Source organism: Hyperolius riggenbachi, chromosome 3 (assembly GCF_040937935.1).
Source record: "Hyperolius riggenbachi isolate aHypRig1 chromosome 3, aHypRig1.pri, whole genome shotgun sequence".
Classification (NCBI taxonomy): Eukaryota; Metazoa; Chordata; class Amphibia; order Anura; family Hyperoliidae; genus Hyperolius; species Hyperolius riggenbachi.
In genome coordinates, this window is record NC_090648.1 from 43,549,632 (window position 1) to 43,565,710 (window position 16,079).

The window sequence follows — 16,079 nt, forward strand, 5'->3', positions numbered from 1 at the left end:
CCAATGGGAGGCCGGAAGGAAAGTTTCGCGCGGATTTTTTTCCCTTTGTCAGCGCTGATAGTGTGGAAGGTTTATTTCGGGTTATCGTCTGACTGCATCATGTGGGAGCTGCCCGGTCCTTATATTATTCTTCAGGCCTTATGTGCAGCTTTCTACAATGAGTTTTATATAAATGCCCCTTATATATTTTTTTTTGCTATCAAAATGTTTATTGAGGATAATTATAGATAAACAGACAAACAGTGAATTACACCTGATGAGCCCATGTGCAATTCTCTATCTCTGCTGAGTTATCTCCTAGGATTCTCCTCCCAACGTAGGACATACCTCCCAACGTATACCATAAAGATTTCAAAGGAAAATGATGTTTTATAATTAGAAACCACACAGGTCCTTTCTATCCTGGTTCATTTTCCTTTATGTAAGAAATACATCCATTTAATTGATGGGAATAAAGTTTAGAGTCATTTAAAGAAAGTCTGAAGCCAGATAAAAATGGATTTTTATCTTATATAGGGGATTTGGGGGGTAAAGACCCCTCGGTATGCTGCGGGATAGCGGTGTTTTAGCAGGGGCAAACATGCCCCTTCTGAATATAAGCTAAAAATCTATTTTTTATCTGGCTTCAGACTCTCGTTAAACACATTTTTTCAGTCAGTGGCATAGCTAGAGATCATGGGGCTCCATAGCAAAACTTTATTGGGGCCCTCGGTGGCATTCTTAAGCAATGCCACTTGCCCCTACCCTGTGGATATGAGTTAATTGGTTTATTTACATTCCCATGCATTCAACACTGCATATAGTTCGTGGGCACGAAGACACAATCAGAGGGTGAAGAAACACAAGAAAGTTCATAGTGAATACATCAAATACCCACTGGCCCCCCTTTGCTGAAGGGCCCCATAGCAGCTGCTATGGCTATCGCTATTCCCCTGTCTTTAGTAGAAAAGTACCTATATTTACTTAAAGGACTTACAAGGCGAAATAGTCAAAAAAAGTGAAATACCTGCATGAAATATCAATGCATGAAGGGCGCCGTCCGCGTCCTCCGTGCCGTTCCGCCGGGTCCCCGCAGCTCAATGTGCCCCCCGGGCCGGTCCCGACCCCACAGCCCTGGTCGGGCTCTCCTTCCTCCACAAAGATGGCCACCGGAGCTGGCCGCGGCTGCGCAGTCTGCATATGCGCGAGTGCGGCTGCGCAGCTCTAGGGCCTTCCCCCCCCCCGATCCACGCTATAGGCCGTCTCCTGTTGCGTGGATCGGGGGGAAGGCCCTAGAGCTGCGCAGCCGCAGCCAGCTCCAGCGATCACTATGACTCTGTGAGACAGTAAGTTAGCCAATTTGGCCCATATTGATCATTGACTCCTGACCAGCTCACAGAGCTCTGCCGTCATAGCGACAGCAGAGCGAGGGGCCTGCGTTAATCGTTGATTGCGTGAACAGTGAGAACGCTGGGTCCGTTCAATGGAGCCACTTAATGGTACCAGCAGTCTCTGGTCCTTAAAGGGAACCTAAACTGTGAAGGCTATGGATTTTTCCTTTTAAAATAATACCAGTTGCCTGGCTCTCCTGCTGTTCCTGTGTCTCTAATACTTTCAGCCACAGCCCCTCAACAAGCATGCAGATCAGGTGCTGTGACTGAAGTCAGACTGGATTAGCTGCATGCTTGTTTCAGGTGTGTGATTCAGCCACTAGTGCAGCCAAAGAGATCAGCAGGACTGCCAGGCAACTGGTATTGTTTAAAAGGAAACACCCATATCCCTCTCTGTTTAAGTACCCTTTAAGGGGCCAGAGATTGCTGTTATGCTAGCGGTTAACATCCTCAGTATAGGTAGCAAGACTTGGATCACATCCCGTTATAGTGGGGATTGCGGGAAAGTTTGTGGTTTAAGTTTTGTGCCAGTGCTGTCACATGCAGCCCCACTGCAAGAACTTACCTGGATCCAGAACAGTCAGTATTTTTAAAGGAAGGTCTTTGCTATTGTGACTGAAGCTCATGACTGCTCTTCCCTAATAGCAGATCTTTGTTTTTAAACGCCAGTCCCATTTTGTGGGAACCCGTTTATTTATCAGCTCTAGTCAACCAACTACAGTGCTACACTTGGACTCCCTGAGATTGACTTGGGAAAAGCTTCACCTTTCTTTTGTGTCTTCACAGGGCTGAGAATGAACCATGATCACCCAGCTCTACATCCTGTCCTCCAAAGGGGACCTCCTCATCCACAAGGACTGTATCCTTCCTGCTACAACTCCAGGGTGTATTCTATAAAACTCTATCCTAACCTCCCTCCGTTTTATCCCCCTGTAAAAGTCTTGACTGTAGGGAGTTGCCGCAATGGGTGCTTTGTAATGCAGCTTGTCACGCTGCAATTCACCACCATTGCGACATTCTCAGATTGGCGGGTATGTTGTAGTATAACGGCATGTGGCATGGTATTGCACTTCACGCACGGATGTGAACAGTGAAACTTACTTTTTATTGACTGCTTCACTGTATGAGACGAAACGTGTAAGTAATGTGCAGCACCGCTTTCCTGATCCGTTGCGTTCCTGCCGTTATGGGGAACTCAACCAAATGGGAATGTGGCCTAATGCTTTCCCTTCACTTATGAAACTTTAACCACGACAGCACAAATGGACAATGACGTGCAGTGCTCACCCCTGGGGTGCACAGGGAACAGTCACAAATAAGTTGTCAGGATCCCCACCGTCTAAAACAGTCATAGGCAAACTTGGCCCTCCAGCTGTTAAGGAACTACAAGTCCCACAATGCATTGCAGGAGTCTGACAGCCACAGTCATGACTCATAAAGGCAAATGCATTGTGGGACTTGTAGTTCCGTAACAGCTGGAGGGCCGAGTTTGCCCATGCCTGGTCTAAAATCTTCATTTATTTATAGCTCTTAAAATCCAGGACAAACAGTTAAGAAAGTCTTATTTCTTCTTTCCTATAAGTTCCTATAGCTGTTCTAATGTGCTCTGTCTAACTGCAGCCTTTCCTAGTTGCACAGTGGCTGTGTTATCTGTGTTATAATCTAATCTTCTCTCCTCTGTCGGGCTCAGGCAGTCAGGCTGGAATGTGCTGTGCTGCTTGTGATTGGATAGGAGCTATACACACCCTCTCCAGGCCCCCTGCACACTCTGTATGACTCACACCCTGAGCTACTCTCAGCGTATTACTTGCTATGTCTTTTGTTTGTAAACACTGCATAAAAATGGCAATTAAAAGCCAGGATTGCAGCAGGGAGAGGCAGAAACAGCACAGAGGGGCCCAGGAGAACATAATGAATAGAATGGTATGCTTTTTATTGTAAGAATTTTACAGTACAGATTCTCTTTAAAGAGGAGCTGTTAGGTATATGGTCTCAGAGAAAATAAACACATATATCAGTAGCTAAACATTGGCTGTACTTACATTACATATGCATTTCACTGTCCACGTCTGGATTTCACAGAATCTTTATATAGTATTTGCAGAGAATGATGCTCCTGACAGCTTATGGCAGGTTCCATGTTTGTCTGTCTCCTATGAAGCCAAATGTGTCCTCATGTCCTGCCTGCTTCCTGATGATTAGACTCACACAAAAGATCGGTAATGTAAAACACTACTGTGCAGTGAATATTAATTAGCCATGTGGCTAGGAACAATAGCGGACTCCTGCAGTGTACTCTGCCAGGAGTTTTTTCAATGTTGTGAGCTGCTGCTTTTTTAACAGGAGCCCTGTAACTTATCAATAGCAGCCGAGGGGAGGGCCCCAGAATGCTTTGCTGTATGGTATGCGGCTCTCGGCTTCTTAAGGGCTGGTTCAGACGGACGCTTGCAGAGCGTTTACAGCCAGCGTTCAGGGCTTGGTGTTAAACGCTCCCATTCAAGTGAATGGGAGCGTTTGTACCAAGCTTTCAAGCGCGTTTACACAAACGCGGCGTTTGGGTCCCGATTTTCCCTGGCGTTCAAGGAGCCCCTGGAAGCTACATGTAGCTTCCAGGGGAGGTTAACCGCGACGGCTAATGTCCCCCTAGGGGAAGAAAAAACGCGACCGCATCCAAACGCACACGAACGCTGCTGAACGCGACGCCAGCAAACGCAACGCCTCCAAACGTCCGTCTGAACCAGCCCTAAGAGCTTGGGTCTAACAGCTTTGCTGATAAGCACACATCAAAACTAAGAGAGATTTTTATCTTCAGTATTGCCTTTTTGGCTTCCTTCTAAACTGTTTAACACAGGAGAATAGAGGTTTAAATTAGCTTTTGCAGCCTGACAGTTACTCTTTAAGGCTACTTGCACACCAAGACGTTGCGTTAGGTGCTACGTTAAGGTCGCATAACGTGCACCTAACGCAAGGCCTGGTGCTCTTCGATGTGGACGTCAGAGTGAGCCGCGTTGTGCAGCTCACTCTGGCGTCCGTGATGAGTACTCTTGGACGCATGCGGCATCACGTGGTCCCGCCGGCCAATTGCCGCACAGAGCGGCCGCACCAGGAAGTAAACACTGCACGTCACAACGTGCAGTGAATATTAATTAGCCATGTGCCTGGCCGCTCTCCGCTCCTCCCCAACATTACTGAGCATGTGCAAACAGTCTAACGCGGCTTAAACCGCTGTAACGCTGTAGCATGCTGCACTTTCGGGAGAACGTGCAGCGTTACATGTAACGCAACGTGGGCTGTGTGAACAGCCCACTTGTGTTACATTGCTGTGCGTTGGGGGAGCGTTACAGGCTGCTCTAACGTGCGCCTGTAACGTCCCTGTGTGTAAGCAGCCTTAATGTTTGTCTTGGATTTTAAGAGCTATAAATAAATGAAGATTTTAGACGGTGCTGATCCTGACAACTTATTTCCTTCGCTTATGAAAGGCGGTGACAGCAGCACTGCAAATCATGAAATTGATTACTGTGTATTTTTAGGATGTGATTTATTTATTTTTTAAAGTAACCAACATGGTCATTAGGTTTACTTTCATTTTCTCCTAGAATGATTATTTGTCATTAATCTATTCTGCACTGGGCTACAGTGAGCACACCAGGCCACCAGATTGTTCTATTTACCTGTTTAGTAGAAAGGTACAGAGCGGCACACTTATCCTTGTAATCCTCCGGGTGCATGACCTTGGGCGCTAAGCAACACCCCAACGTATTCAAAGTAGTAGAGATGATCGGTCAGCACACCAGCTTCTCAATGAGCATAGTTTATTTCCAGATCACATGTCAACACAAAGTTAACAATTGTTTCGGGGCCACTCAGGGTCCCCTTCCTCAGAACAGTGCAGACAAAACTTTTTTGTCTGCACTGTTCTGAGGAAGGGGACCCTGAGTGGCCCCGAAACAATTGTTAACTTTGTGTTGACATGTGATCTGGAAATAAACTATGCTCATTGAGAAGCTGGTGTGCTGACCGATCATCTCTACTACTTTGTTCTATTTACCTGTGACAGGAAGGCCTAGTTCACATTAGAAATCGCAAGCGCTGAGCGCTTTTGTGGGGGCTTTTGTAAGTGCTTTTCAGAGCGATTTGCGATTTTCTAAGTGCTTTTGTTTGACGATAATCAGGAAGTGAACTATTTGAAATGAAACTTAATAAATACAATGTATTTATTTTAATCGCTTTTCAGAGTGCTTTTTCAAAGGCTTTGCGGTCTCCCTATACTTTGTATTGAAGCACAAACGCTCAGGAAATGGTGCTGGAGCCACGTTTGCGATTGGAAAGAAAGCTCATCGTTCCTGTGAGAACGCTCACATTGAGAAACATTGCTCAAATGCTTTTAAAGCGCTTTTTAAAATCGCTGGCACTTTTCAAAAACGAAAAGCGCTCATAGTGTGAACAAGAGAGTTTCTGTCTGTTGGTCGATCATGCATCGCTAGGTGTATGGGCACCTTTAGGCTCTTTTTACACTTGCCTGGTGAATGTACGCTGCGTTACCCTGTGTTGCCGCAGGGTAACACAATGCAAGGCAAAGTGGCCTAGCACACCTACCACGTCACGCCGGAAATCCCCGGACGGCTGCCGACCCGCCACAAAGTCAACAGGTGTTACCGTTGGACTTCCACGTCGACGCATCGGCGCAGAATGCATGCAAGTCAATAGGTGACGCAGAAATGTTACATATGTTGGCGGCACGCATGCGTGGAACAACAAGACGAGGGGTGTGCAGGGGGCGGCGCCATGCATAGGACTCTGTAGGCACACTCTGCCGCAGGGTCATATGAATTAAGTTTTTGGCGGTGCGATGGGGGCAGAGCATCACTCCGCAACGCCATGGCCAGGTGTAAAACCGGCCTTAGGCTACGTGCATTGCCTTGCAACGGCCAATAAATTCGCACCGCTCTGACTGTAGTATGACTGGATTACCCACATGCTGGTTTTCAAGTGTGTGATTCAGACACTACTGATGCCAGAAAAATCAGCAGGACAGCCAGGCAACTGGCATTGCTCAAAATGAAATAAATATGGCGGCATTGTTAAAACACAGCATTTTGAAGCCCTGAAAACTCACAAATTGAATTCTCCATTCATGTCAGTGTTCCAGCACACACAAGAGTGTTTTGAGGTTTCTCTTTTAGGCCCTCGGAGTTGAGGCCAGCATGCAGCATTTTGGCCTGGTACAATTAAGGTCAATCACTGGATGGAGCTCACTTTCAACTACTATCTGTTGTTCATTTACACACACAAGCACCCGGGAAAACCGCATGAGAGCACCGTGTGGGCTTTTCTAGAGTCAGACATGTGGGCGGCGGATCCTCAGAGTCCGGAGGTCTTTATTAACCAATCACGGTACGTATGCATTGCTGTTTGACACCCGATCCCCGCTGTTGTCATCTTGTCTTCCTTACCTGTGATGTCAGACCGCGGCTCCTCTACACACACCAGCACTGCTGACAGTCTCTATCTGAAGCTCTCGTCCCTCCCCTCAGACCAGGCCCCCGTCGTCACGGTGAGAATTCTCCCAGACACCCGATCAGTTAATGAGCAAAATGTTGTATGCAGAGCTGGGACAAGGTCCTGCAGCACCCAAGGCTGAGACACCAAAGTGCGCCCCTTCATCCCTCCACCCCAGCCGTCACACACTGATTGCTATTGGACTAAGAGGTGCCCCAGAACCCCCAACACCTTCATCTCTAGTTATCTGGCTTGCAGTCACTGCCATGTATCCCCTTTTCTTATTTCTCTCTGCTTCAAACACAATAGGGGAATGATAGCTGAGTGAGTTGTGCGCCCCTCTTACACTGTGCCCTGAGGCTGGAGCCTCTCTCGCCTCTGCCTGGCCCTGGTTGTATGGCTTTATAGTGTATGAATACTACATGCCCTTCAGGACCGGTTTTAGTTACAGTGGAGCCCCCGGGCACAACCTGAGGGGCCCAGAGTTTCCTGCAGTGTAACGTCTCACCTGTCCTGACCGACTCCTCCATTAGTCCATGCATTCCCAGCTTCATCCCCCGCTCAGTGACCCAGCGCATGTTATTACGTATTGCACAGATCTTCAGGCTCTTTCATGCATGCACTCAAAAAGGGCTCTGCGGTAATTTGGGCGCTGGAGATAGTCACACTAGTAGTATAATGTTGGTAACATTACTAATATTCTACTGATGGGCAATGGGTTATACAATAGTAAAATATCAGTAGATTCACTATCGTTAAACCTAACCCTAATCTCTCTTGAACACTCCCTCTATCGATGCCTAAGGCCACATACACACATCAGACCATAGTCTTTTGAAAATGAAAGATCACAGACCAATCGTACCCCCTTCCATGTAGTATGAGAGCCATACCTACGAAGTCTATTCTATGGAGCTGAACTCCCCATCAGACAGAAATCTTTGCAAGATGCTGCACACAAAGATGCTGTACAGACACAAAAGATTAGTATCTGCAAAAGATCTGTTCCTGCCAAAAATCCATTCCTGCAAATTGCAATGATAGTCTATGAGATCTGCAGATCATCATACACACATGATTTAACTGACATTCATCTGCAGATCAGATCCACCAGGATGGATTTTCAGATCTGTGGATGATTGCTTGATCTGCAGATGAATGTCAGTTAAATCATGTGTGTATGATGATCTGCAGATCTCATAGACTATCATTGCAATTTGCAGGAATGGATTTTTGGCAGGAACAGATCTTTTGCAGATACTGATCTTTTGTGTCCGTACAGCATCTGTGTGTGCAGCATCTTGCAAAGATTTTTTTCTGATGTGGAGTTCAGCTCCATAGAAAAGACTGTGTAGAGTATGGCTCTCATACTACATGAAGGGTGGTAAGATTGGTCTGTGATCTTTCATTTTCCAAAGACTATAGTCTGATGTGTGTATGAGCCTTTACCCTAACCAACCCCACCACAATATCCATGCCGCATTCACCGCTAAATATCTCCACCAATATCCGATCTGCATTATTATTATTTATTGTATTTATAAAGCGCCAACATATTACGCAGCGCTGGACATTAGTTAAGGTTACAGACAATATTTAGGGGTGACATACAGCAATATGACAATACAGGAATACAAGAAAACCAGATCAGACAGCACAGTATGAGCATAAGGTAATGCTTAGTCAGTCACTGGATGGAGCATGGAGATTAGGCAAGTTAGGTTCACTCAGATGCATAGCATGGGTTCACAGTAACGGAGGTGCATGATCAAGTAGGACACAAAAGGAGGAGGACCCTGCCCAAAGGCTTACAATCTAGAGGGAGAGGTAAGGACACGGAAGGTAGGGGACCAGAGTTCAGCTGCGGGTTTAGAGCACTTGTGAGGGGTGGTAGGCCAGAGTGTAAAGGTAAGTTTTGAGAATTATGGAATGTTATTATGAAATTTTATTGCACAGCGGTGCCAAAATGAATCACTGGGTAACAGTGGCAATTATATGGGGTACCTATTTTACAGCAGCGCCCAAATTAGCACTGCAAAATGCAAACATAAGACAAGATGTAGAACATTTATATTGTGCTTTTCTCCTGGCGGACTCAAAGCATTAGAGCAGCAGCCACTAGGACGCACTATAGGGCAGAAGCAGTGTTAATGAGCCTTGCCCAAGGTCTCCTTACTGAATAGGTGCTGGCTTATTGAACACGAAGAGCTGAGGTTAGAACCCAGGTCTCCAATGCCAGATTACACTACACATTACACTATCCAGCCACTGTGATTGCATAGCATTGTTTTTTTTTCCTTAATTCACACTGAAAGCATTTCTGTACATTTTTCTTGCTGTCCTTTTTGGGTAAATAACTTTTTACAGGTGTTAGCTGGGGAAAAAAATGCACAATCCATGTTTTCCTCTGCGTCTTTTCAGCATTTCTATTCATGTGACACAAAATGCAAACGCACAAAAAAAAAACACAACACGTTCTGTTTTTGCATTTTGAGAAAATCCCCAAACTCAGCAGTGTGAAAAGGTCTCCCGAGATTTACATTCTTCTGATAGTGAAGTGCATACATTTAAAAAAAAGCCATCCAAATGCAGTTGTGTGAAAAGGGCCTCAAGGTGCCCATTGGCAATCCAGTTTCCCAAACGACTGTCCGTTCAGGCCCCTAACGAAGGGGAAAATAATAAACAATCAGATCAGACTGAAAGAATCATTCCCAAATTCAAATCGATAGAACGATCGTTTGTCGTCAATTGGCACCACTAATGGTACACTATCCGATTGATTGTAGCGCCGGTCATTCAGGAGATTGTAGCAGTAAAGTAAACGTGGGGATTTAAAAAGTTAAAAAATGGACACCTACCCATATATACTCAAATACAAGTCGAGCTTGTGTATAAGTCGACTCCAATATTCAACCCATTTAAGCTGGAATTTTTTATTGACTCAAGTATAAGTCTACCCAGCAAAGTTAACAGCTGCACTTGGTCTGGAGAGGTTAGTGACTGCACCGCTTACAGTATTTCTGCCATTAACCCCTCCTGTCAAGTGCAGCCAATACCTCCTCCAGGCCCCCAAGTGCTGCAATTATTTACTCCCCTTCCTGCAGCCCAGTATTTCCCCCTCTGCCCCTTTCCTTGGTAATTGTTGTGGCCAGGACTTTCACACCTGTGCTTTCTTGGCATTTCCTTTCCTCAAAGTATCACTTAGCACTGGGTTACTTGCTGCAAATGGGAATGTCACTGTTAGTACACACATAACTCAGTGTGCTCAGTGTTGCCCGTGACTCGTGTATAAGTCGACCCCTATACTTTTATGAATTGAATCAGACCTATATTTCTAGACTTATACTCGAGTATATACAGTACCTGGGGAGAGAGGAGCCTTTGTATTATCCAGAGGCCTCCCTGGTCTCCACCCCAAGGTTGTTACAGCGCTGGGACCCCCAGAAGCTTGCACAGTAGCACTGACCAGTTTGGGCTTCGGTGGAAAAAGCTACTGTGCATGTGTGAGTCATCACCAAGGGCTTATCGACGGTCTTTCAGGGGACGCAGTGGCCCGGTGGAGGGAGGCAGGGCAAGCAGAAATAGATTAACCTGCCTGGCGTTCTATTAAGATCGCCAGGGAGGCTGCGGGAGGGTTTTTTTTTAATAAAAAAAAACTATTTCATGCAGCCAACTGAAAGTTGGCTGCATGAAAGCCCACTAGAGGGCGCTCCGGAGGCGTTCTTCCGATCGCCTCCGGCGCCCAGAATAAACAAGGAAGGCCGCAATGAGCAGCCTTCCTTGTTTTGCTTACATCGTCGCCATAGCGACGAGCGGAGTGACGTCATCGACGTCAGCCGACGTCCTGACGTCAGCCGCCTCCGATCCAGCCCTTAGCGCTGGCCGGAACTTTTTGTTCCGGCTACGCTGGGCTCAGGCGGCTGGGGGGACCCTCTTTCGCCGCTGCTCGCGGCGGAACGCCGCAGAGCGGCGGCGATCAGGCAGCACACGCGGCTGGCAAAGTGCCGGCTGCGTGTGCTGCTTTTTATTTGAGCCAAATCGGCCCAGCAGGGCCTGAGCGGCAGCCTCCGGCGGTACTGGACGAGCTGAGCTCGTCCAGACCGCCTAGCAGGTTAAGATGAAATGGGACCCTAGGCAAGATCGCAGTTTTTGCCCACCACTGATGGTCACCTGGCTTTTTTAGTGAGATTTAGTGGTGTTTAGCATCCACCAGGCCCCTAGACTCTCTCCAGGCCCTAGGCAACTGCCAAGTTTTAAACAAGAAAATATTTTGTTTTGCGCTTTAACAAGCTGGAGTGCCCGCAGTGCCTCCTATGATCCTCAACACTGAAGAAATATAGAGCGCTCCATAGAGAAAAATCAAAGGGGATGTTTATTGCACAAAACAGAAAGCTACTCACAAGAGTAAGACTTGAATATTGCCTGTAACAATGGTGGGGACTGGATCCCTTCCAGGGCCGGTTCTCTCATGAAGCAAGGTGAAACATTTGCATCAGGTGCAGAGATTACAGGGGCAGCATGATTTTACTGTGTTTACACTAACAGCATGCAGTCAGAGTAGGAGGAGAAGCGAGAGGAGAGCGAGGTGAAGAGGTCATCACTGGGGAAAAGCAGCTCGTTGTGCTGTGTGAGGAGTCTGACAGTGAGTGAGGAGGGGGGGAGGCCGGAGAGCAGCAGTGTTTCATCTGACTTGCACAGCAGAAGGGAGGAGGTGCCACTGCTGTCCTGGCTGAGGAGGGATGGAGTGGCTGAGGGCGAGCAGTTTTTGTGAGAACATTAAATGAAGCAGAGTAAATTGTCGGGTGCTGTGCGACCATTCCAAATCTGGTGTGGGGAGGGGGGGGGGGGGGGGGGGGCACATCCAACAAGTTTGCCTCAGGCAGCAAAATGTCTAGAACCGGCCCTGATCCCTTCTCCTCAATGCAGCAGATGTATCCAGGCAGTGGCCAGCAGTGCTGTGTCCGGTCACTAGGACAATCAGTGGCGGAGTGGTGGGTGGATCCTACATCCAGTGGTATTACGTGTCTCGGCGTGCAACGCCTTCACCACCATTGTTATAGGCGATATTTAAGATGTAATCTTGTAAGAAGCTTTGTGTTCTGTGCAGTAAACGTCCCCTTTGACTCTACACTATGGAGCTCTGTATTTTTCTTTAGTGTTCAGCTGCCCAGGTTTGCCTTGTGGGTGATCCGGGCCTGATCCAGAGGCTTCTCTCTATTGAGGTGATTACCCCTTTGGGGCACTTTTATTTTGCCAGGGACATGGTAATGTGTTTATATGTCCTCCCCCTCTTGTAGGAACATGAAGGCTGTCACTTCATGCACACCCGGCACAGAGGGCTGTACTTTGTCATCAGCATCGGCTCCAGCGACTCTCCCTTCACATACATCGATCTCCTGAACCGGTGGGTATATTATGTGTGTCAGTGCACCTGTGACGCCCCATACCTGTTATATAATCTGCCTCCCCCCTTCTCCCCTCCCCCCACAGACTGGCCTCCCTCATCCGCGATTACTGCGGGGACCTCAGCGAGTCTGTCGTGCGACTCAACTTTGCCCTCATCTATGAGCTGCTGGATGAGGTTCTGGTAAGTGACCCCCTCCCATGGCTTCAGCTATTGCAGTCTAACCAGAAGGAGAGGGGGGGGGGGGTGTTATTAAAGCGGACCTGAACTCAGAACTTCCTCTGTGCTCTAAAAGAAAAGCAACAGTATAATAACCTTTGAAGAAAAACATGTATTTGTTAAAGAGAACCAGAGACGAAGCACCCTCATGTATTTTACCTTATAAATCAGTGGGAACATGACAGTAAACACCTAATCTGCTCTTTGTTTCATTGTTCTCTGTTTAATCTGACTGTTATCACCTCTGATTAGAATCCCAGACTGAACATTCAGTCTAGCTTTGCTACAGAAAGCTGAGTCTGTCTTCTCTGGTGTCTTTTCAAGCCCAAGCCTGCCCCCTTGTGGCTCTGCTATAATGACTCAGCTATAATTATTCCCTGCAAAGCCAGACTGAATGCTCAGTCCGGGATTCTTATCACAGCTGATAACAGACACTTTTAGCAGTGAAGAATGAAACAGAGAGCAGGGTATGTGTTTTCTCTAATGTTCCCACTGATCTATATGATAAAATGCACGAGGGTGCTTCATCTCTGGTTCCCTTTAAAGCTGATACAAGTCCTGCAATAAGTCTGCAGTTTGTCTACTTCCTGCTTTCATGGAAGCAGACATAGGGCTAACATCCTGTGTTTACCTATTAGCTTGCTCTACCAAGGCTGCCAGCTGACACAGCTGGGGGATCACATTACAGTTGTGATTAGTCACAGATGAGGGTGAATTAGACAGGCTAAACTCTCTAAATACATACAGGGTGCATTTCTCTATGTTTTCCTTCTGTGCTGTGCAAGAGTTCAGGACCACTTTAAAGAGGAACTTCAAGATTGTGCTAAATAAAATGATCTTCCTAAATATGTCAGTTATTACAATACTGGCAGCCAAACGATGATGCGATTTGATTACTATAATCAAATGAAAATCGATGCCGCCAAGTGCATACCCGATCGGCCATGCACCCACTTTTGGGCCGAGCATGTTGATTGGACATGCTGCAAGATGTCGGGCTGTTGTGGTTGGTCAGATGCATGGCGTGAATGGCGAGTTATAACTAGAGGAGCGAGTAACGTGACAAAACCCCGACGCTGTCCCCCTAATGGTCAGTGTGCCCAAGGTACACCCCCCTCCCCCCAGTGCCGTATACATTACCTCTCCGCGTTTACCAGCAGGGGGGGGGGCACATTGACCATTAGGGGGGCACAGCGTCAAGGCGGTGTCACAAGGCCGATTCCGGATTGATTTCAGCATGAAATTGATCGGAAATTTCCCTTCGGTGTATCGATCAGCAGACAGATCTCAGATCAGATTCTATCATGGAGAGATTTGTCTCTTGGTAGATTGGCCCAAACATCTTCTGATTTATGGACACCTTATGCTGGGCATACACGGCCCAGATTCTTCTTATCAATCGAGCCGCTGATGGCTCGATTAATAATTTCCGACATGTCCGATCACTGCGTGGATCGATCCCCGCGGGCGGACAATAGGCAAAAACTAAGCGCTGATAAGCGCTAAGAAGGAAGTGCCCACGGGGAGGAGCGGGAATCGATCAGCGCGCACGCGTGGACAAGCGGTGACGCGCCAGCATCGAGCCGCTGGCTCGATACCGGCGCATTATCTGCTAGATAGTATGCCGTGTATGCCCAGCATTTGCCTCTGTTTTGGACTGTGGTGGAGTGGTTGTTTTTAATTTGCACAAAAACAAGGTAAGCACGTTGGGATAATGTTTGCCGGTAATGTGCTGCAGAACTGCAGAAATTGCTTATATCTTGACAAAGGCAGAGTTTCTCTTTAGCTGTTCTTTGCCTCCTTCCCCGCAGGATTATGGGTACATCCAGACCACATCGACTGACATGCTGAAGAATTTCATCCAGTGTGACCCTGTGGTCAGTAAACCCTTCAGTCTGCTGGACCTGAGCAGTGTGGGGCTGGTAAGATGCTTGTCAGTACTTCATGCTTCTTCTGCCGTTTCCTAACACTCTTCACCCAGCTTGTCTTCTCTTCTGCTTCTCCTCAATCATTTTTAGTTTGGAGCCGACACTCAGCAAAGTAAAGTTGCCCCCAGTTCAGCTTCCAGTCGCCCGGTCCTCTCCTCAAGACACCAGCTGGTGAGTTCCCTCTGTGCAGCCAGCCTAAGAATTGTGCCAGGGAGAGAGTATTGTGTTTCTGTGCTTCTGTGCTTCTGCCTTATTATTATTATGTATTCATGTAGGACTGACATCTTTTGCAGCACTTTACAGAGTACATAGTCATGTCACTGACTGTCCTCAGGGAAGCTCACAATCTAACCTCTACCATAGTCCTAGTCTAATGTCCTACCATATTAGTATGTATTTATATAGCACTGACATCTTCTGCAGCAATTTACAGAGTACATAGTCATGTCACTGACTGTCCTCAGAGGAGCTCACAATCTAACCTGTACGATAGTCATAGTCTAATGTCCTACCATATTATTAGTATGTATTTATATAGCACTGGCATCTTCTGCAGCACTTTGCAGAGTACATAGTCATGTCACTGACTGCCCTTAGAGGAGCTCACAATCTAACCTGTACGATAGTCATAGTCTAATGTCCTACCATATTATTAGTATGTATTTATATAGCACTGGCATCTTCTGCAGCACTTTGCAGAGTACATAGCCATGTCACTGACTGTCCTCAGAGGAGCTCACAATCTAACCTGTACGATAGTCATAGTCTAATGTCCTACCATATTATTAGTATGTATTTATATAGCACTGGCATCTTCTGCAGCACTTTGCAGAGTACATAGCCATGTCACTGACTGTCCTCAGAGGAGCTCACAATCTAACCTGTACGATAGTCATAGTCTAATGTCCTACCATATTATTAGTATGTATTTATATAGCACTGACATCTTCTGCAGAACTTTGCAGAGTACATAGTCATGTCACTGACTGTCCTCAGAGGAGCTCACATTCTAATCCCTACCATAGTCATAGTCTAATGTCTTACCATATTATTATGTATTTATATAGCACTGACATCTTCTGCAGCACTTTACAGAGTACATAGTCATGTCACTGGCTGTCCTCAGAGGAGCTCACAATCTTATCCTACCATAGTCCTAGTGTAATGTCCTACCATATTATTAGTATGTATTTATATAGCACTGGCATCTTCTGCAGCACTTTGCAGAGTACATAGCCATGTCACTGACTGTCCTCAGAGGAGCTCACTATCTAACCTGTACGATAGTCATAGTCTAATGTCCTACCATATTATTAGTATGTATTTATATAGCACTGGCATCTTCTGCAGAACTTTGCAGAGTACATAGTCATGTCACTGACTGTCCTCAGAGGAGCTCACAATCTAACCTGTACGATAGTCATAGTCTTATGTCCTACCATATTATTATTATGTATTTATATAGCACTGGCATCTTCTGCAGCACATTACAGAGTACATAGTCATGTCACTGACTGTCCTCAGAGGAGCTCACAATCTGATCCCTACCATAGTCATAGTCTAATGTCCTACCATATTATTATGTATTAATATAGCAGTGACATCTCCTGCAGCACATTACAGAGTACATAGTTATGTCACTGACTGTCCTCAGAGGAG

At 46.6% G+C, this 16,079-nt stretch overlaps 1 protein-coding gene across 1 annotated transcript in view; it reads left to right on the forward strand.

Moving 5' to 3' along the window:
- AP4M1 (adaptor related protein complex 4 subunit mu 1) overlaps positions 1-16,079 on the forward strand; it is a 33,936-nt gene that overhangs the window by 652 nt on the left and 17,205 nt on the right. The window contains exons 2-7 of the mRNA XM_068274038.1: positions 2,157-2,229; positions 6,836-6,924; positions 12,167-12,273; positions 12,360-12,456; positions 14,304-14,414; positions 14,511-14,591. Coding sequence (XP_068130139.1) covers positions 2,172-2,229; positions 6,836-6,924; positions 12,167-12,273; positions 12,360-12,456; positions 14,304-14,414; positions 14,511-14,591 — 543 coding nt within the window. The 5' untranslated portion in view covers positions 2,157-2,171. The remainder of the gene's footprint in view (positions 1-2,156; positions 2,230-6,835; positions 6,925-12,166; positions 12,274-12,359; positions 12,457-14,303; positions 14,415-14,510; positions 14,592-16,079) is intronic.